This window comes from Fusarium vanettenii, assembly GCF_000151355.1.
Source record: "Fusarium vanettenii 77-13-4 chromosome 9 genomic scaffold NECHAsca_27_chr9_1_0, whole genome shotgun sequence".
NCBI classification, from domain to species: domain Eukaryota; kingdom Fungi; phylum Ascomycota; class Sordariomycetes; order Hypocreales; family Nectriaceae; genus Fusarium; species Fusarium vanettenii.
This window is the reverse complement of record NW_003315858.1, coordinates 249,013-269,040: the sequence shown is the minus strand read 5'-3', so window position 1 is coordinate 269,040 and position 20,028 is coordinate 249,013. Positions and strand designations below refer to the sequence as shown.

The 20,028-nt window shown below is 50.7% G+C and overlaps 9 protein-coding genes across 9 annotated transcripts; 4 read left to right on the top strand and 5 right to left on the bottom strand.

The window, feature by feature from the left end:
* Positions 1 to 319: 319 nt before the first annotated feature.
* On the bottom strand, positions 320 to 1,073 carry NECHADRAFT_95953 (uncharacterized protein; the record flags this gene model as incomplete). The annotated part of the gene is made up of 3 exons (XM_003043681.1): positions 320 to 627; positions 680 to 992; positions 1,023 to 1,073. 3 exons carry the CDS (start codon positions 1,071 to 1,073, stop codon positions 320 to 322), a joined length of 672 nt encoding a protein of 223 aa, XP_003043727.1.
* A 1,525-nt stretch (positions 1,074 to 2,598) lies between these two features.
* NECHADRAFT_48307 (uncharacterized protein) lies at positions 2,599 to 4,196 on the bottom strand (the record flags this gene model as incomplete). The annotated part of the gene is made up of 3 exons (XM_003043680.1): positions 2,599 to 3,280; positions 3,326 to 3,766; positions 3,820 to 4,196. 3 exons carry the CDS (start codon positions 4,194 to 4,196, stop codon positions 2,599 to 2,601), a joined length of 1,500 nt encoding a protein of 499 aa, XP_003043726.1.
* Positions 4,197 to 5,956: 1,760 nt separating this feature from the next.
* Positions 5,957 to 7,486, top strand: NECHADRAFT_84408 (uncharacterized protein; the record flags this gene model as incomplete). Its single annotated transcript, XM_003043805.1, has 1 exon — positions 5,957 to 7,486. One exon carries the CDS (start codon positions 5,957 to 5,959, stop codon positions 7,484 to 7,486), a length of 1,530 nt encoding a protein of 509 aa, XP_003043851.1.
* Positions 7,487 to 7,635: 149 nt separating this feature from the next.
* On the bottom strand, positions 7,636 to 9,469 carry NECHADRAFT_84407 (uncharacterized protein; the record flags this gene model as incomplete). The annotated part of the gene is made up of 3 exons (XM_003043679.1): positions 7,636 to 7,640; positions 7,679 to 9,362; positions 9,410 to 9,469. The coding sequence occupies 3 exons, from the start codon at positions 9,467 to 9,469 to the stop codon at positions 7,636 to 7,638; spliced, it is 1,749 nt and encodes a 582-aa protein (XP_003043725.1).
* Positions 9,470 to 10,098: 629 nt separating this feature from the next.
* Positions 10,099 to 12,024, top strand: NECHADRAFT_48363 (uncharacterized protein; the record flags this gene model as incomplete). Its single annotated transcript, XM_003043804.1, has 3 exons — positions 10,099 to 10,989; positions 11,033 to 11,533; positions 11,584 to 12,024. The coding sequence occupies 3 exons, from the start codon at positions 10,099 to 10,101 to the stop codon at positions 12,022 to 12,024; spliced, it is 1,833 nt and encodes a 610-aa protein (XP_003043850.1).
* A 682-nt stretch (positions 12,025 to 12,706) lies between these two features.
* NECHADRAFT_95951 (uncharacterized protein) lies at positions 12,707 to 14,379 on the bottom strand (the record flags this gene model as incomplete). Its single annotated transcript, XM_003043678.1, has 3 exons — positions 12,707 to 14,012; positions 14,063 to 14,125; positions 14,174 to 14,379. 3 exons carry the CDS (start codon positions 14,377 to 14,379, stop codon positions 12,707 to 12,709), a joined length of 1,575 nt encoding a protein of 524 aa, XP_003043724.1.
* A 533-nt stretch (positions 14,380 to 14,912) lies between these two features.
* Positions 14,913 to 16,730, top strand: NECHADRAFT_48150 (uncharacterized protein; the record flags this gene model as incomplete). The annotated part of the gene is made up of 2 exons (XM_003043803.1): positions 14,913 to 15,186; positions 15,253 to 16,730. 2 exons carry the CDS (start codon positions 14,913 to 14,915, stop codon positions 16,728 to 16,730), a joined length of 1,752 nt encoding a protein of 583 aa, XP_003043849.1.
* A 349-nt stretch (positions 16,731 to 17,079) lies between these two features.
* NECHADRAFT_48184 (uncharacterized protein) lies at positions 17,080 to 18,600 on the top strand (the record flags this gene model as incomplete). The annotated part of the gene is made up of 1 exon (XM_003043802.1): positions 17,080 to 18,600. The coding sequence occupies one exon, from the start codon at positions 17,080 to 17,082 to the stop codon at positions 18,598 to 18,600; it is 1,521 nt and encodes a 506-aa protein (XP_003043848.1).
* Positions 18,601 to 18,813: 213 nt separating this feature from the next.
* Positions 18,814 to 19,767, bottom strand: NECHADRAFT_47993 (uncharacterized protein; the record flags this gene model as incomplete). Its single annotated transcript, XM_003043677.1, has 1 exon — positions 18,814 to 19,767. One exon carries the CDS (start codon positions 19,765 to 19,767, stop codon positions 18,814 to 18,816), a length of 954 nt encoding a protein of 317 aa, XP_003043723.1.
* Positions 19,768 to 20,028: the final 261 nt, after the last annotated feature.

The window sequence follows — 20,028 nt, the reverse complement described above, 5'->3', positions numbered from 1 at the left end:
ATATTTTCCTCGATATGATGCGAGATATGCAACCCATGATCCGAGGATGTGGAGTTTTCCGCGGGGAATTAGGAGTTTCCCTTTCCGCGGAAAAAAAAACTGGGCCATTCTTCCTTATCAGACCAATACAGGATACCCAGTCAACCCCGCAGTAGATGGCCTGGCTATCAAATAATCAAGATTTGCCGGGCCTGGCAGTCCCTCATATCTCATGATCACAGTATTCACTCTGCGGAACATGGCAATTGAGGGGAAGGTGAAGAAAAGTTTCGTGTAGATTCTGTTTTCTGATGACTTCCTGGTGCACTAGACAGCTACTTTACAGATCCTCGCGCTCGAATCCACAGCCAGGACCATCCCTGACAAGTTCCTGGGGGTCAATTTCCTTCAAAGAGCCATTATCAATGTAATGCTGCACAGTGATATGCTCGCCAAGGAAGAACTGCGTTCCAAGTCCCGGCTGTCCAAACCAAGGAGAAATGGGCCCGGCAATGACGGTCATTCTCTTAAGGACTATGTAGACGTGGTAGTTGTTTGGGAATTCAGGAGAGTTCTTGGGTGTGTCAAGGTTCTGGGGGTTGAGAGCCCGCTGCGCGAAAGGAGCGCTGGCAGGAGAAATGTAACGTCCTACAGGGGTTAGATTTTCCGTTGAGTTGTGCATGTTGACAGATGTGCTTACCAGTAGTGTAGCCAAATCGATCCACGAGCATATCAGGTTCCAGGACCATGCTGGCATTCATGGGCTTGTTATCGGCATCAAGTTGGAATCCGTGGTTGTCGGGGTATTTCCATCCCTTCTCCTCATCCCACCACTTCTTGAGGAAAGCATCAGGGCTCAGACCTCCAAAGCGGTCGTAGCTGGCAACAAAGGTACCGAGAGGTAGCTTCCTTGGAAGGACACTGGGTCCAAGTCGCCTATCGCCGCAGATGTAGTCATAAAATACAGAGACATTGGTCTTGATGTTGGGACCGGTGCAGTCGCAGTATGGGTACTTGGAAATAATGGGGTCTTGGGGCAGGACTGAGGCGACGGATAGGCCCAGGAGGGACAGGGATAGGAGAGAAGGGAGCATTTTGGAGGCTCTTGAAAGTATGGAATGGAACTTGGAAAAGTCGATATAGTAGCAGGGAGTGGACAAAGAGAGAATGGTCAAAGAGCAAGTCCAATGGCTCATCATATCGCTTTTTATAAGCAAGACTCAGCCCGCCAAGTCCACCATTGGATCGAACTGAGCTCCCTTGCTACGTGAGCTGAGCGGCATCGCCAAACACAATCTCAAAGCCCTGCGTTCACCATGCTCAAAATGGCCAAGCAGGAGGCGAGTATCATTCCGTCCCGTGCCGCCCGCGCCGCGCCGAGATGAAGTGGCTGCCTGACGAGTGCTCTAGTTCATATCTTTTCCCCAGGTATGTGAATATCAAGGAGAGCTATCGACGGATATTCGTACAGAAATGAGGCAAGCCCGACGGCCCGAGGGGAGACTAACGGAGAGAGGCTGAGACGTGCAGAGAGAAGCGGGGTTTTATTGCTTATTCTGGAGGCGATCAAGTGGTCCAGGTCCTAATTCAGCTAGGGTTTGGAAATAGTGTAGCTGAATGGGTAGTGTGGCTTGCGGTCAGATACGAATTGATAAAGACGACGGGAGGTACCGAGCTGAGTTTTGAAGTACCGTCCATTCTGAAATGCCGTTTTTACATGCTCCAGAAGTGCTACTTGAATCTTTCCCATGTCAAGAGCGCAGGAATGGATCGTGCTCGCGTGGCACTACCCGTTCAGGCTGGTAAAGTTTTGACTTCCTACAAGTTGCTGCCCCTCTGTTTCAGCTTCGTAACCAGTTTGAACGTGCTCGAAATGCCCATCACTTGGCCACTTGGCAAGGGAGACAGTTCGCAATCAGTACCTCGCAACCTCGCAACCTCAATGGCGGTAACTGAGGTATCCAGTGTCTTAAACATGGATGTCGAGCACCTAGCGAGGGCACAGGCCAAGCGGGCGCCAATTTCCACACTATTGAGGAGGCGTCTCGGGTGGCTTGCGCACCTAAGATCTGCACCTCCCGCCGCCTGTATCGCAGTGCTTGGCGATAACAAAATGGAATGTGCTTCTTATTTGTGGCTAGCTCACGTTGATTTGAAAAGGGTTCATTGGTTCTGATACCACGATACTGCGAGAGCTGAAAGGATAACTGAGACAATCTCTCCTAGTTCTGCATTGGCGGTACATAATGACGATCAATCACCTCGCACATGTTCCTAAGCACTCTTCAGTACGTGGTCCAAGCATAACTCCTCCTTTTCACAACAGGGATGTGCATATTTGAAGACCCGTGCCCAAAATGGAACCGTTCCAGACGTTTATGGGACGGAGAAAACGGTCTGGCCTGTACTCAGCCTTTCAGTAGGCAATCGTTAGCGCCGGACAAGGCTGCAGACAAGGCAAGGTGTAGACCACCTATCATGAGATAGAGAATAAGAAAAGAGAATAGTGATGCTATTTTTTATGCATGATTATAATCGGCCAATGAATTTCCTGGGCCTTGTGCAAGTAGATAAGAAAACGCCCTCAGCCAGCCAACACATATAAGAGCTGGTCACCCCTCAAGATCCGCGCAGACTGTCAACAGAAACAGTGGTGAAGATGTGGTTCTCCAGACCATTCACCTTGTCCTTCAAGCCACTGCTGAGCTTGCCAACTCCGTCCTTGTATCCATTGGACCGACCGTTGAGAGTATAGTTGGTCGTCTCCTCGTCGCTGCTGCTGCTCTGGAGACCATCCACACCCTCTGGGCCAGATGCATGAAGGTAACTGTTCTCGACACTGTTCATGGGTAGATCCTTGGTGGCACCATCCTCTACCGGATTGCCTTGGACCGTGTAGCCGGTGTCACTGGCATCCACGTAGGCTTCGAGACCTTCACCCTGACGAGGGAAGCTCTTCATGAACTCCTTGTGTGTCTCAAGTGCTTTGCACATGTCCTCATGGCTCACATCGTTGAGGAAGACACAATCGCCTATGGGGGTGATAGGAACTGCAGCTCGAAGCTTGCCGTCTCTCGTCTTGAGGATGGCAGCTGTGGCATTCTCCAATAGAGGGCCATCGAACTGGGGGTGGTCCATGGAGAGACCTGCTCGAGAGAAGAGGTTTAGCAAGCGCTTGTGCTCTTCGGATGAGAGAAGTCCTCTCGAATGAGCAAGTGTGGCTGAGTATGCCATATCGATGGAGATGGCATGACCGTGTCGAAGAGGTGTCTCTGGCACAAGCTCATGTAGAGGAGACCAACTGTTACCATGTTAGTGATGCTCAAGGTAAATAAGAAGCACTTACGTGTGTCCGTAGGCAATCACGCGATCAAGCATAATCTCATGAAGGTTCGGCGTCTCCAGCTTCAACATCTCATAAATACCCGCCCGACAGATCTTGTCAGCAACAGTCTTGATCTCCTCTGAAGCACCATCAGACCGACCAAAAGCCGTGTCAATCAGCTCCTCGCAGTACCCATCAAGCAACTCGTACGTCTCGCGATGAGCACATGTAGAAATCTTGATGAGCTCAGCAAATCCGTTGCGGATCTGCGCCTTAGGAAGAGTACGGAGGAAAGTAAAGTCAAGGAATGTGTGGGATGGTGCATGGTAGGCTCCTAGGCGGTTCTTGTAGCGGCCGTAGTTGACGGCGACTTTGATGGAGACTGAGGCATCGATGAGGCCGATGACTGTGGTTGGGATGCGGATGTAGTTGGTGTTGCGGCGATAGGCAGCACAGGCGAAACTATCGAGAAAGTTAGATATAGGAGTGCCATAGAAAGCATAGGCTTAGCATACCCAGCCACATCAGTGACAAGGCCACCACCGACAACGAGGACTGGCTCCTTTCGGTAGATGCCAAACTCAGTCATAGAGTCAACAATAGAAAGCAAAGTCTCCATGCTCTTGGCCTTTTCGCCAATCATGGTCTTGTGAATCTTGAGAGTAATCCCATGATGATCAAAGTACTTTTGCATCTCTTCACCGTACAGGTTGAAGATGTTTAAATCCATGACGGCGAGGCAGCGCCCCCAGGGCTTGTAGCACTGGGCCAGCTGCACGTTGGCAACGTTGAAGACGCCATCGAGAAACTCGAAGTCGTATTCAATCTTTTCGTAGCCGCAGACTGAGAAACCCTTTGTGGTGGGCTCGACTGTGGCCTTCATATCAGACATGGTGGGCAATGGGGGTTGTAGTGTAGGATGTTTGAGGGGTAGAAGATGAGGGTGAGATGGATAGGGTACGGGATACTTGTGTGTATGGGAGACCGGCTTTTATGTCGTTCAAGCCACAGAGAGACACGACATCAGAGTGTTGTTTGTGAGTGGATCGGTTGTTGAGGCATGTTCAGTCGATTCAACTGCCGACGATGGAGTATGTCTTCACCGAGATTTGTAGACAGTACACAAGCCAAGGCTGAGATTGTACCACTTGAGAGGTACAAAAACATCAACAGCATTCTACTCATACCATTGGTTATAGATCATCCAGTGTTTTGAGCACATAATGATGTGATAGGTCTAGCGTTCTAGCCAAACAAGTCGTACCACGCGAACTCGAGAAATATTCGTGTCATCAAGTCGTGGAGATGTGGCCGGCAACCCGCCCAATGAATGGCTAAAAGAAGACTCTTGCAGAAGCACGGCATAGGTTTCTATCTAACCTATTTCGTGCAGTGTCTTGTAAATCTCCCCGTCTAGGTGTCATATACTTTTGCGGGAGGTATCGCCAAGAGCGTAAATGGCCGGGGACTCGGATAACCGTCATGGAGGGAAACACGTTGTTAGACAAAGGGTCCCCACACCATCTACGGGTATCTCAGACATTCTGGAGATGTGGGCGCGTGCCTGGATCGGATCTAAACTCAAAGGTAGATTCGATTACACTACCATCTTGCATGTGCGCGTCATCAAAGTTTTGCCCATTTCTGCCGCATGCGAAAGATGGATATTCCCGCACTCTCGGGCATGTGAAAAAGCAGTGTTTCACAGAGAATATGTTAAGATGGAGGGCCGGGGAGAAGGCTGCCGTGGAAGATTCCACGGCTGATCTGCCACTATCACAGGGTCTTTTACCGCAGCAACGACCCGAACGTTGTAACATCTGCCAATGTCACCTTGTATCTTTTGAACCAACTGCATCTCTGCTGTGCTGACAGCTGACTGTGACAAAAAATATGCAACTCCCTTGAGTAACAGTCTATCACGTCATAGAGAAAAGATGCGGTCAGCCTGTCCCGTGTTACTTGTTACGAAAATGCAACAGAAATAAATGAAACATTTTTCTTAGTGATACAACCTGGGGGGACCCATTCCCCAGGGATCGCTTCAGTGTGAATGGCCGTTTTCAGGGGTTGCGGTGTGGTCTATGAAGCCATGATTCTCGACTAGTCCTAGGGTGCAAAGTAAGATTAAGCCTCAACGGTCGAGTCAGCCCGGGTACGTACAGAAAGATGTACTTGATACTGTATTTCTGTAAGGATTGGATCGAAAGTTACATGTCGTATTCAATCGCGGGAATATGCAATATCGACTCCGTACACCTCTTGTATCCCGTCCCGTCTCTTCAACCCTCGGTTCGCCGCTTTTGGATAGTCGAGCATACAACTCTCATTCCACACTCCGGCTTTCCCCCTTCCAGCCTAGGCTTATTCTCTCAGGAATACGTCTCAAATCCAATGGTAATTCGTCGGAATGCGTTGCCCCAGGCCGCTCCACCAGACCGCGTTTCTGTGAAACAACCCCTCGCAAAGTCATGACGTCTTTGATATTTCGACCAGGCTCTCAACTCTTGGCTCTTGGCTTTCTAGCTGGACTCGACAACATTTGTAAAGCTTCTTGTGAGCTTTGCTTTAAGCAAATACTGAGCCAGTTGAATTCGTTGCAACAGCCTTGTTGTTTCTTTGTCCATTCATATTGTTCGACGTCAACTCCTGATGGCGCCTCAAGATATCGGGCCGAAGGGATACCGGGAGAGATCCCAGGTATATCATTTCTTCAAGAACCTTTCGCTCATATTATTGAGCCTCGTCCTGCTCCCCACGACTGTTGTGGTTTCGCTCACAGCCTATCTATGGAATCGATTCACTTCCGGTACTTCCGACAAACCTCGCCATGCTGAAAAGAGAGTCACCGTCCTTGTCACTGGGGTGAATATGGCCAAGGGTCTTGCACTGGCCCGCCTGTTCTACCGTCGTGGGCATCGCGTAATTGGAGCCGACTATTCTTCGCTCTCTCCTGGGCGGGTTTCTTGTGCAGTCGACAAATATTATCGCCTTCCAAAACCACCCAGCTCTTTCGATGCCAACCTCAATGATCCTTACTTGGAGAAATTGATAAACGTCGTCCAAAAAGAAGGAGTGGACCTTTGGATCTCCGTCTCAGATGTCAACGCCGCCATCCAGGATGCAGCAGCCAAAGAGATTCTTGAAACTCGTACTAGCGTCAAGGTCATCCAGTTCGGGGTTGAGCATGTGAAAAGGCTCCATGAGAAGGACACTTTCATCGAGTATACGAGAACTCTTGGACTCACTGTTCCTACTACTGAGACTGTTGGTGGACAGGGCGAGGTGATTGACTTCTTAAGACGACATGGAGGTTTGGAGTACAAGCCAGGAGCCAAGCGATATCCTGTCAAGCCTGTTGGTGTTGACGATGTTGCCCGGTTTTCCATGCCTCTATTACCTTTGGTCTCTGAAGATGCCACACTAGCGCGGATCGACTCTATTCCTTTCAAGTCGGCCAAATGCTCCTTCATCATCCAGGAATTCTTATCCGGTCCCGAGTTTTGTACTCATGCTCTGGTCATACGCGGTCGAGTCTGTGCCTTTGTTGCGTGTCGCTCGGCCGACGTGCTCATGCACTACGATGCGCTCCCCGCCGACTCTCCGTTAAGCAAGGCTATGCTTGAGTTTACAATCAGACAGGCCGAAGCAGGCGGAGATAACTTTACTGGGCATCTGAGCTTTGACTTTTTGACGGAGAGGGAAGATGAGGAAGCGACACAGTCTGAGGCGGAAAAGGAAGTGACGATGTATCCCATTGAGTGCAACCCGAGAGTTCACACTGCAACCCTTCTCTTCAACGAGACTCCTGAAATTATCGACGAGTATCTTTCCGTTCTATCGGAATCTCATACCCAAAAGCCCCTATCTACTCCCCCTCTCTCGCCCACCAACCCTCAACGCTACTATTGGGCCAGCCAAGATCTAGTAGAGTTGGTCATTTGTCCCCTATACTTGACTTTGTTTCGTGGCACGATGGCACTCTCGGAATTCCACAGATCGATACGCTCATTTGCTCATCATCTTTTGTACTGGAAGGATGGCACATTTGAGGCTTGGGATCCATTGCCTTGGCTTTGGATGATGCATGTTTACTGGCCGATGCAGTTTGCTTGGTACATGGCTACGGGATCTGTATGGACTAAACTGAACGTGAGCACAGGAAAGGCGTTCCAGGGGTAGGAGCGGTGCAAGGGTGACGAGCATTGGAAGCGGTGTTTTATCAAGTCTTGCAAGCAATTAGTCTCGCACTTCTCACAGCAAACGTTCGCCAGCGAGCTGAAATGAATGATGTTTAAATTATCGCCATGTCTTGAAACGTTGGAGAACCCTCAACCTTCTCGCCAACCATAGTACAATCAACAAACGCATCACCAACAAACTCATAAACTGGTACTTGACCCTCTGGACCATCCGAAGAATCAACCCTTCGTAATACATATGGCACTCTTCCTCCAGGGATGATGGCAACAACATCCCCAGCTTGTGCCGACTCTGGCCCAAACGCCATATCTCCATCTTCAGTCACAAAGAAGCACCTGCCCAGAGAAGCAATCTGAACCAGAAAGTCAAACTCGCGTGCAGTTGATCTCGCGTCCTCTGGTAGTGAAGCTGGCTCTGGGTGGGTAAACCATGAGTGCCATGTGTTGTATGCTGCCGTGTGGTCACATGAATGGTCCGCCCATTGTGAAAGAGTGACATTGCCACAGAGTGATCGTTGAAAAGCCCATTCTCGCTTGGACTCGTCAGAGTCTCCATTTGGAGAGGCAATAGGTTCTTGAGGCAGACCTGAAAGTTGACGCCATTTCTCTAGCAATTGTTTCCCTCCCGTTGTCGAGTCAGGATCAGGATAGCCTGGAGCTGTAGCTGCGATCTTGGCAAACTGGAGGCCATGAGTCGTGACGAGACCTGAATCATGGAGAATCCATTTAGGTTTCAGATCTTTTGAAGCTGAGAAATGACGCAACTTGTCAGTCCTCTCTGTATACATCAGGTGATAGTCGTCATCCATGAGGGCGTCCCAGTCTGGAACCCAGCTTGGTAATCCCGGGGTTCGCTTATGAATAGATGGCCTATGCAACACATGGCTCAGAACATCCAACGTTTGAGAGTTCTCGATCGCAGCCATAGCTAGGTTGCGATAGAGAAGTGCCGTCGGAATGGTGTAATCTGTTAGTAACATCTTTTGGAGGTTATCGTCTTTGAGATGCAACCCCAGTAGTCCAAATACTCTATCACGCGGATCTGAGCATTGTCTCGTCCGGAAGAGGCTGGTGGCATCCAGCAAATCCTGAACACCAAACGCTTCGGAATTGACAATGGAGTTGAGGTTGTTTATCCGAAGAGTGGCTTTAAACAAGGTCAGCCCGTTATTCGCCTCGCTAGGATAGTCCAGGAAGCCACGAGCATTGCCATCTGCAGCTCGACGTGCAGCCCAGCAGCATTTTCTCTCATGAGTTGCCAGGTTTCTAAAAGCCGTCAGGACTACACCTCCTTCCATCTGCCGGTTTCCACACTGAAAAATGACCTTGGCTGCAAGGGCATATTCTTGAACGGTCCACACTCGGGTCCACCATGGGGCGGCGAAAAAGGAAATGAGAGAATCTCGGAGAGATTCGGAGCTGGCGGTGAGGCCGTTAACGGAGATATGCGGTGACAATGACGGCTCATAGTGAAGCTCCGAATCACGAGCCGCCTCTTGAAGGAAATCCAATCCAAGATCGAAAGGTTCTGACAGGGGAGATAGGAAAGCCAGGACATATGACGCGCGGGAATAAATGCCGCCCATCAAGGCTACCTGTGCAGCACGTTCAAGCAAATCATTCTGGTTTATGCATAGAGCATCGATCCACAGGAATTGGCCAAAGTTTGCCGAGGAGAGACACTGTAGAATTACATGGAGATTTCTGGTGGCTGGGATGACTTCTCCCGATACGCGTAGTGGCAGGGTATCTTCCAGGTCGCCCCATACATAAGAGAGGGCGACAAAACTGGGGAAATTGGGATCTGACAGTGAGACTTGTTCAAAGGTGATGACGGGCTGAGAGGCTGATTCTGTCTAGTTCCGTCAACGCCGCATTCACTTCTGAATAGATGTTCTCTTACCTTGGAACTCAAGCGAAGGAGTCGTATCTCGTCTTTTTGTAGGGGAGTTCGTATCGCCATGGCTGCAGGACCCCATGTAGGCGTGACAGGGCATGAACCAACTGCCAAGACCCTGGGTTGACGCGACGCGCCTGAACGCGGAGTCGGGCTCATCTCTGTGCCGAGGATATGCTGAGTAATCAGATCATGATACAGGGTAGGTTGGTGTCTTATGAACAGAAAGCTCAAGATGTTGATCTCGTGTTCAAGTTGAGTAGCTAATAAGACAATTGAATGAAGTGTATGGAATTCTTTTTTCCTCTATAGAATTGTTAAACACATTTTTGCGAGTCATCCGTGTCTTCTAGGCTTGCCAATGCTAAAGATCCTCTTTACCGACATATACGGGCGCAAAAGGGTCAAAGGCCCGAGGGACTCAAAACACGTAGGAGAGTCTCCCAGACGAAAAACGTCAAGTATCTCTTGCTCCTGGGTCGCCTACCTATAGCCTATTCCTTGCCTGAAATGCCCTCTAGACTGCCTTATTGAAAAGGCATTTTTTAATTGGAGCGGTTAAGGAATTGCTTCACAGCCCACCTGCAGGCTGTTGGGCAGATTCAGCCGAGCCTGATTGTGATTTAAGAAGCGTGACATATTTCAGTCCCTCAACACAGAAACCCTTTTTGTCGACATGGCGCTTTTCGCTCAAAATGTGCTGGCAAATCATTGAGCTATACTCGGCGTGCCGTTGCCTATACTATCAGCATGCCATCGATCGCTGTGTTTCTTACGGACGTCTAGGACACACCGTTGAGCGACGTACTATTTTCGTTGGCTACGCCTGTTCAGCCCACGCCCCCGCCTGCGACGGCCTCCGCCGGGGCCGGGGCGTAAGTGGTGGTATCAAGGAAAAGAGTCAAGCAGGGATCGATCCCGAGGATTCGGGCGATGAGGGTGATGACAACTTTTCGGATAACGAGTCAATTCTGAGCGGTAATTCGGCTCCATCAACAAGCCTTACCATCCCGGTTGAGACATATCAAGAGGCCATCGAAGCTTTATTTCGAGACATCCTCAACGACTTTAATTTACGCTATCTCTGGCCACAGGTGGTCAGAACATCTTGTCGAAGAGACCTCGCCGAGAGGGAAATCTGTAGGCTTCTAAAACGCTTTTCAGCCGATTTGAAGAATGCAGCCGAGACCCGTCTGCACCAAAACGCTGCAAAACTTGTCCGAACAGCACGATTGAACATTGCCCAAAGAATCGTCATTTGCCATGCCGCTCAGCTTGACCCGTTCGAAAAACCTGACGTATTCACTTCTGTTGGGCTTCCCGAGGACGAGGAGATTGTAGATGAGGAACGAGAGAGGAGCGATGAAGAGAGGAATATCGTGTATGAGCGCGTGCACGAGTTTATCTTTCAGGGGGCAGCATTTGAGCAATTCACTCTGGCAATGAAACTGCACGTTGCAAAGAGTTCAGTTTCAGAGGAGCCTTCCCTGAGGCTTTATTCCTTGAGGCAATGTTTTGAGGTGCTGGTCTCGCGAATTTGGGGGTCTCCAGCACATCCCACACTGAGTCGTCTTTCGTGGTCTTGTGTGAGTGAATCCGCCTCAATCTAAGACTTGAGATACTAACTAGGAACAGCAATGCGGTCAGACTGGCCATGATGACTACCTCGAGAAGCAAGAAGGTGCTCTAGAAGAGTTGGAGACACTACTACGGAACTACAAGGAGAAGACGTTGGAAATGGCGAGGAGCATAGCTCCAGCGGACTCATCGTCTACTGGAAACGCAAGCCACTTTATCTCCAAGGTGAAGAACGTCCTGTCAATTCCCATTCGCAGGCAGGGGTCAGAAAACCTTCCTAAGCACCAACAAGACACGGACAAGGCCCCAATGCCAGGCGAAGCATGCCGCATTACGTCCAACAAAGAGCCGTCTTCTTTAGACCCGCAGCACAGGTTTCTATTAATCTGTGCACCTTTCATGCAAAGGGCCACGAAAGCGCATCAGCCCGATGTGTGCATGATTCACTCGGACCGTGATTTGTTCAAGGCGCTGCGGAGAACATACTCAAAGTGCAGAAAGGGCTACAGGTGGCGGTGGTTCAGACGAGTCACCTCGATTGAGTTTGTCAAGGTAGGCTCATTCTTTAATGAATATGCACTCCATATAACTAACCCTCACAGTTTGAGTTCTTCCTTAGCGAGCTTGTCAACATCCAACAATGCCCTTCGCTGCCTGGACGACAAGACAGGGTGGAATACGACTTTGAACAGGTAGACTTGGATCCACCCATCGGACCGAACCTCCTGTCACACTTGTTCGAGAATCCAGACCACGCCGAAGTGCTTCCTGTGCTCTTTAACAGAATCCCGAAAAAGATGAGAAAACGACTCAGTGCCTGCCCAAGGAAAGGAAGTTCCACTGGCTGGGGGATCAGTTTCGTCGAGACCCTGGACACATTCGTTGTGTTTCTCTTTGGATGTATTGGGTTTACTCTATCTCTTGTCGCTGCCGTGGTTTACACCGTGATCATGGGGGACATTCAGGGTGGATTTGCGATTGGGGCATTTCTGTTGGCTTTTGTTTTGTTTTGCGGTGGCTGTCTTCACTCTTTGCCTATCTAGATACAACCCTGCGAAATCAACAACACAATCACAATAGAAGCATCTATCCATTTAAAATGTCTCCTACTACAACAAAGATATTATCTCTACCAAGCACAATCCAATTTGACCAGATAAAAAAAGCCGCCAAGTGGGCATTGACCCATCGGCCCCAGTTTGGGTAGCGTTTGTCAGACTCAATAGCGTTGCGTCATTCACAATTCATCGGGCGAATGGTTTAGGGGTATAATGCTCGCTTCGCATCTCTGAACCTTCTGGTTCTGAAGACGATCTGCGAGAGGTCCGGGGTTCGATTCCCCGTTCGTCCAGAGACCATCATCTCAGAATGTTTCTTTTTGCGATTGTCGACGGTTGCCGATTATTCTTTTTGCACCTCCACTTGTGATATGAGATTTGTAGTTTTCTTTCTGCAAAGCAAGGTGGGGTATCAGAGGCAGCTGAATGGACAATAGTTGCGACCGTAATATTCCGTCGCATTAACTCCTTGTTGCACAAGACCACATCCCTTTACTCTGGAGCAATCACCAGATTGGCCATCAAACTTGTAAAGAACCGAATAATGTGGAATTGCACTCGCTATCTTATCGCAACTCCATGATTTTATCGCCGAAAATTTAATCAACTCGACTGCCACCCAATTACATCTTGGTCAACTCTCAGTCAACCATCAACCCAGCGCTGCCTACTCCAGCTTATAAGTAGCCATCTTCCTCGGGCTAACCTTGAGCTCAAACAGCCTGTCAATCTCATCGTATCGCCTTCCCTTGAGCTCAGGAACAAAGATCCAGCTCCAGATCATACCCAGCAGACCGAGACCACCAAAGATGAAGCCGACCTTGCCCTTCAGGTTGCCCTCGTCTGGGTTGACCATGTAGGGGATAGAAACGTTCATGGCAATACCCATGACGGACTGAGTAGCTGTGGCTAGGGCCATAGCCTTGGCCTTGAGAGCCAGAGAGCATGTTTCTCCCAGGACTGCGAAAGCCATGGCTCCGACTGTGGCAAAGTAGACAAAGGCGTAGATGACACTGCATGCGGCCTGCACCCACTTGGCAGCGCCAGTAGGAACAACATCCATGATTCCAATGAGGAATAGGAGTACCGTAAGCGCGCCCATGCCAATAACAAAGATGTTGCGACGACCAAATGAGTTAACAACGAACCAACTGCAGATGTTGCCGGCGACACCACAGGCTGTAACCACGACACCCATGTCAAAGCTGCTGGATTCGGCGAGACCGGCCAGTTGGAAGAAATAGGTTGAGTAGCCGAGGACAAAGACAATACCCACAAGATGTTGACACACAAACACACCGATACTGATCAGGGATCGGATGAGATCAGTACCTCTGAAGCACTGAGACCACGATGCCTCCTCAGCTCGGGCAGCATCTTCCTCGGCAATGGTGGTTTGGATAGCGGCAAGCTTGGCCTCGACGTCAATGTTGGGTCCGTAAAGCTGAATCAGAGACTTCTTTGCCTCGTCGAGCTTGCCCTTTCGAGCAAGGTACCACGGTGTCTCGGGAGCGAATGGCAGACCAACAGCAAGGACGATGACGAAAAAGAACTGTGTGCAGAAGGGTCCACGCCATCCCCAGCTATCAGGTCTCTCACCGAATCCCTTGATGACGGCGTTGGAAACGAGCTGACCGATGGCGATACCCAGGTTTACACCGGCTGTAGCGATACCTCGGAGAACCACGGGTGCGATCTCGGAGGTTGCGAGAGGGGCAATGGTGAGGTAGAAACCAAGACCACAACCAAGGATGAGCTTGGCAATGAGGAAGGATGCATTGGAGGTGGCAAAGACCTCTCCAAAGATGCCGCCAGTAGCAAACACGAGGCCAATGGCTAGGGACCACTTGCGGCCGATGCGGTCACAGAGGTAGGAGCAGAGGAATCCGCTGAAGAAGCCGCCGACGCTGGTGATGAGGTTGAAGGCAGATTGCCAATCAGCAGGGAGAATTGCTACTCCATCTTGGACGTATCTACATATTGTTAGTTGTTGCTGTAGTAAAATAGAGTGGAATTGTCTTACCCAAAGTCACGACGGAAGGATTCAACCGAGATGGCGGCGCCATTGATCTGAGCATCAAAGCCCCTGCACAATGTCAGTAATCTATTCACGATCAATCAGAATGCAACTAACCAGCCAATGGCAGCAACAGCATAGAAAAAGGACCATCCAATAAGTGCTGGATGGTGACGGAGGACTTGTCGAAGAGTCAAGTCGTGCTCAGCTTGACGATCAGCATTGACAACGTCGGCCTTGGGGTCCGCAAACTCGGCACCCGAGGCTTTCGGCTCCAGGGCAAACGAGGGCTTTCCTCCTGGGGAGATGTCTTCAGCTGCCATGATCTGAGAAGCTGTAAATGTGAAGAATGATGTGATGGTTCAATTGATTGTGTGAAAGACCGGTGAGTCTCTTGGGCCAAGCTTTTCGATCTTGGGATGATGCCTGAGCATTATATAGTTACAGCCCGTGACATGACAATAATCGCTGGTCACCGGCGGTTTTCGTCGTCTCGCAACGCCATGTCGAAAAACCACAAGACCCGGCTAAAGACGACAGTTGATGGCCTGACAGGATTAGCTCTTCAAAGTCACAAGACTGACATCCGAGCTTCGTCTAGGCCCGGTCTGGGGTTTGTGGGGAGAGAAGCTATTGGAGCTGTCGCGTGGATCCTGGAATGTGGGGGATCCGCTTAACCCAGTCTGGCCGTTAAGGGCGACACTCCCCGACAAGGTTTTCCAGCTGAGCGGGTGAGCCGTTTGTCTCTGCCGGCGGTCTCCAGCGGTTCTTATAAGGGGCGACATTCCCCGACGGACACTGACCGTGATTTACCACTACCCCTAACACCATGACTCCACCGAAACAAGCTGAACAGATGGACGAGACCTCGGTAGACAGAGACCGTCCCCCTGGCAAGAGGCCGGCAGCTCGCGGAACTGCCTTTTACCCGCGCAAGAGGGCGAACGCCGCCTGCCAGGTCTGCCGAGCCCGAAAGACCAAATGCGATAATCGAAAGCCGTCGTGCTCTTACTGCCTCAGCGTCGGCGCGACCTGCATACAGTCACCTGTCGACCTCTCGGCTTTTGACCCCGCGAGTCTCAAGATCCTCGAACGATTAGATGAGCTTGAGAGGCTGATCAAAGAGCCGCGTGCCGAGCAGGGGCTGGGAAATGAAGCTGTCGTCAATGCTTCTCCAGCGTTTTGTCAGAATGAAGAGATGCAATCGTCTTCGAGTTCACCTGCCAGACCTATTGGTGATCTCAATGATATTCCACTCAGGAGCATCCTTCCGGAAAAGGTGGAGAGTCTGCTTATTTGGTCCGTCCTCGCTCAGCACTCGCCTCAGGAGAGCCTCCAAGCTTCCCCTGCCCTGCCACGGGACTCGTACTCCCCTGGATGCAGTCCACTGAGTGGAATTGTCGACATGGACACGCAGAGCGTGAAAATGCTTCTAGACAACTTCTTTACTCACGTGCACTGCAAAAACCCCATCCTGGAGGAGACGGCGACCCGGCAGCTCGTCACGAGCACCATCATGGAAGGGATAGACTGGTCGGCAAACTCGTGCCTGGCCCTGCTCATCTGCGCGCTCGGAAAGGTTGCCACTCCCCTGGGACCGAGCCTTGGGTCTAAGCCGGATACAGCAAACTATCTCGAGGCCCAGAAGCTGTTCCACGCGGCGCAGAAGAGGATCGGAACGCTCATGACGCAATCGGACATAATCGGAGCGCAGTGCTTCTTTCTGTCTGGGGTGTTTCTGATGTGCAACTTTCAGCCTTTTGAAGCTTGGAGGTTCTTCTCGCAGGCTCTGGCTGCTTGTCAGACGTTGCCGTTCCTGCAGAGGGCGCATAGACGAGATTCGGGGCTGGATATGGTGCAGCCTGCTGCTGATGAGACGCAGCAGGAGGCGATTTATTGGTCTTCGTGGAAGTCGGAGCACGAATTGAGGTCGGAGCTGATGTTGCCGGATTTTAACAAGTCTCACCACTCTTCGAGCAATTTGTACCCTCCGTTTTTTCCTACGCCGCCTCATCCGCTTGACTCGAACAAGACGACAGACTCGGACAGACAGCGAGCGTCATGGCTGTTTTATCTGGCTGAGATTTCTCTGCGACGACTTTACAGTCGAATTGCGAACGAAATACTCGAGCTGCATCGTTCTTCTGCTTCTAACCTGGACTTCCTCAGGGATCTGGCCGCAAGGGTACCGGATTATGAGACACAGGCTCATCAGTGGGCTGGTAGCCTACCACCAGAGCTCTGTCTTTCCAGACCACCTACAGAAGACAATGTGTGCACGTTTGTTCTTCGAGGACATCTCGTCAACTTTTTCGAAGCCATTTACTGGGCGTTTGTCATGGCACACTTTAACGCTCTCGAGAGAGGGCTGTTACTGGACCTCCCTGGTAAAGAATACGCGGATAAAGGATTGGAGTATCACGTTATTCGAGTACAAGTGAATGAAGTCGGAATGCTGCATCGACATCACGGGACGTGGCTGCTGATCAGAGCCTGCGTCCGGTCTGCCGGTATCCTCCTCGGGGGGCGGGTGCTAGGGGCAACGATGCCGAGGGGCTGGCACGAAGCGGTGCAGAAGATCATGTACCTCCTCAGCTCATGGGAAGACGAGGCCCCAGAGCTCTCCGCACGGAGGGCGTTCCTGCAGGGGGTCATGATGAGCTTTGACAGCTGATCCGGGGAATGTAGCTTTGATGGACAAGTTTGAATCGATCGATCAACTGGTAAATGCGACGGCTAAATCCTCTTGAATTGGCCCATGGTTTCCCCAGGTCAAGTGAGATGTCGATCCTTGGCGTGGCCTGAGAGCGTCGGGGAGTGTCGCCTTTAAGCGATCACAGGACCCCAACCCACTTGGGACCTTGACCATTTAAGTCTTGATTCGTGCTGCAACTTGAATGTTTGAATCAAGACAGCATAACTGTGTAGGGCACTTGAATTAATATTTCTCTGCCTTTTACACATTCTACTCAATCTTTTCCCCCGACAAAGACCTCCGACACAGACACCGTAGAGTCTTCAAAATGGTCGCGACCGCAGACAGCAAGGGCTCTTACAGGGTCTCTGAGAGACCAACCCCTCAGAGATCTTCTTGCACTATGTTGCGAACAGATGGAAGCCGCATCGTCAACCCGGCAGGCGAGACTGTCGTTCTCAAAGGCGCTGCTATTGGTGGCATGCTCAACATGGAGAACTTCATCACCGGTTACTCTGGACATGAGCACGAGCATCGCGCTCAATTGGCCGAAGTTCTGGGAGAGGAGATGGCCACATACTTCTTTGACAGACTCCTCCACCACTTCTTTACCGACTCAGATGCCGCTTACTTTGCCTCCCTGGGCTTGAACTGCATCCGAATTCCCTTCAACTACCGACACTTTATGGATGACCTCAGCCCCGACACGCTTAAGCAAGAGGGCTTTGATCTGCTGGATAAATATGTCAACATCTGCGCTCGACACAACCTTTATGTCGTTCTCGATATGCACGCCGTCCCGGGAGGTCAGAACCAGGACTGGCACAGCGACTCTGGCATTGCGCGAGCTATGTTTTGGGACTTTAAGGACCACCAAGACCGAGCCATTCAGCTGTGGGAGGCTCTGGCCAAACACTACAAGAACAACCCCGTGGTGGCTGGTTACAATCTTCTCAACGAGCCTGCCGATCCTCACAAGAACAAGTCGGGATACTTTGGCGAGAGGCTGATCAAGTGGTACGAGCGCGCCGAGAAGAGCATCCGAGCTATCGACCCCGACCACATGATCTTTATCGACGGCAACACCTACGCCATGGACTTCCGAGCTTTCCCTGAGAACCCTCTTCCCAATGCTGTGTATGCTTGCCACGACTATAGCATGCTTGGTTTCCCATTCGGTCCTCAGTACGAAGATACCCCAGAGCAGAGAGACCACCTTCGACAGAGCTTTGAACGAAAGGTCGAGTTTATGAGAGCCAAGAATGTGCCTATCTGGAACGGAGAGTTTGGACCCGTTTACCAGAATGAAAAGAAGGAGGGAGAAACAGCCGTTGCCACCAACGCCAAGCGATTCGCCCTTCTCAAGGAACAACTTAACATTTACAAGGAGACTGACGTCAGCTGGTCCATCTGGCTTTACAAGGATATCGGTTACCAAGGCATGGTCTACGTCGACCCTCAGTCAACATACATGCAACTCATCGCTCCCTTTGTGGAGAAGAAGCAACGTCTCGGTCTCGACTTCTGGGGCGTAGCAAACAAAGACGAAGCCAAGCACATTTACGAGCCTTTCCTCTCAAAGCTCAAGGAAGACATCCTACCCGCCTACCAGAACACGAGATACCCCAAGATCTGGACCTTTGAGCGACAGTTTGAGCGAGTCATCCGTGAGTGTCTGATGAGCGAGTATGCGGGTTGGGAGATGGCGGAGCTGTTTAGGGGAAAGAGCAAGGAGGAGCTAGAGGAGCTCGCGAGCAGTTTCTCGTTTGAGAAGTGTGTTAAGAGGGATGCTTTGACTGAGATACTCAGCTTGGATTCTTTAGATGCGGTTAAGAGCAAGGGTGCTTAAGCGGGTGTATGGATAAGAAAGGAAGGTTGGGTAGAGAGGGTCGAGTTTTTGTAAATATCTCCTTGGGTTATGGGGTCATGAGTCTGGGTCAACTATTAGAATGAATGCATGTAAACGGTATTTCTCATGAGAAGGGTGTGCTCTAGTAAAAACATGCTTGAGAGCCTAGAAAACAGGGCATATGACGAGGTGAGCGAAGAGGATGAAGTTGGGTTAGAGTTCCACCACAATTGGCTCATTCGTGAGAACATTCTTGGGCCCAGAGACGACCGAAGCATTAACAAAGACAGTCCTTTCTTGACTAAGGGCTGGTAGAACTAATCCCTTCAGTTTCGCCAAAAGCACTAGAATCGCCATCCAGCCCACCGTCATCCATCCGGCCCATCCAGTCATTACCTCCTCGTATGCTCTCTGTACGCCATCTAGGACTACATCTTCACGTCCATAGGAAACATGGATGTGTCCAGATACGACAAGGCGTGGCCGGATTTGAGCGATCTCCTCGGCTAGGTATGGACATCCCGCTCGATGGAAGTCGCGCGTGTCGAGATGATGCTTTGGCGGACCATGAGTGATGATGATATCCGGTTTGGTATCCAAGGAGGAGAATCGAGTGGACCAGTGGAGTTCATCGTCAGGCCGGTACTGGAACGCCGACGTCCCGTACCGTGGTGTCCAGGGACTCCCGAATATTGTGAGTCTTCGAGGTTCAGAGCTTGGAGTGACGTCCCTAATTGGCTCAGTTGGTGGAAAGTCGAGTGCGATACAACTATCCTCGAGGTAGATGACGCTATCCCAGTCGAGATCAGCTTTCGTCTTGCTTAGGCCGTATCGTCGCTCCGGATACTTGGTGAGAAAGGCTTCGTCAAGAAGGACATCGTGATTTCCTGCAATGAGGACCTTGTATGTATGCGGCTGGTCCGACAACCATTTCAACTCGGCTTGCACTTCCTCAAAGGAACCGTTCTCTGTCAGGTCTCCGGCATGGATGAGAAGATCCCCTGGAGGTAGTATCGGGCGTGTGTTATGAGTGTCGGAAATACAGACTACCCGGAGAGGATTTGAAGGTCGCGACGGCTTGACCTTTGGATTGTGAATTGTTAGCAACTTGCTAGCTGCCTCCCGCTGACGACGGCCAGGTAGTGTGATGCTTGTAAGCGGCTGCATTCTTTGCTGGTTCAAGGACCAAAATGTGAAAGAAGCCCGGCTCACTGTTCTTGATGGATTGTCCCGCGCTGCTCCATGAGGCTGCGTCAAAAGATTGCTGGAGTCCATGCGTTTTTGCTGACCTATCATAGCCAGCTACCGTATACGATTGGCCATTGTTTATCTCGCGACTATTGCCATCAGAAGGCGTCAAGGGCATTCGGTAGTCGAGAACCATGTCCCCAGGCGAAATAGAGACGCGCGTGTACGAAGTTCAGAGTC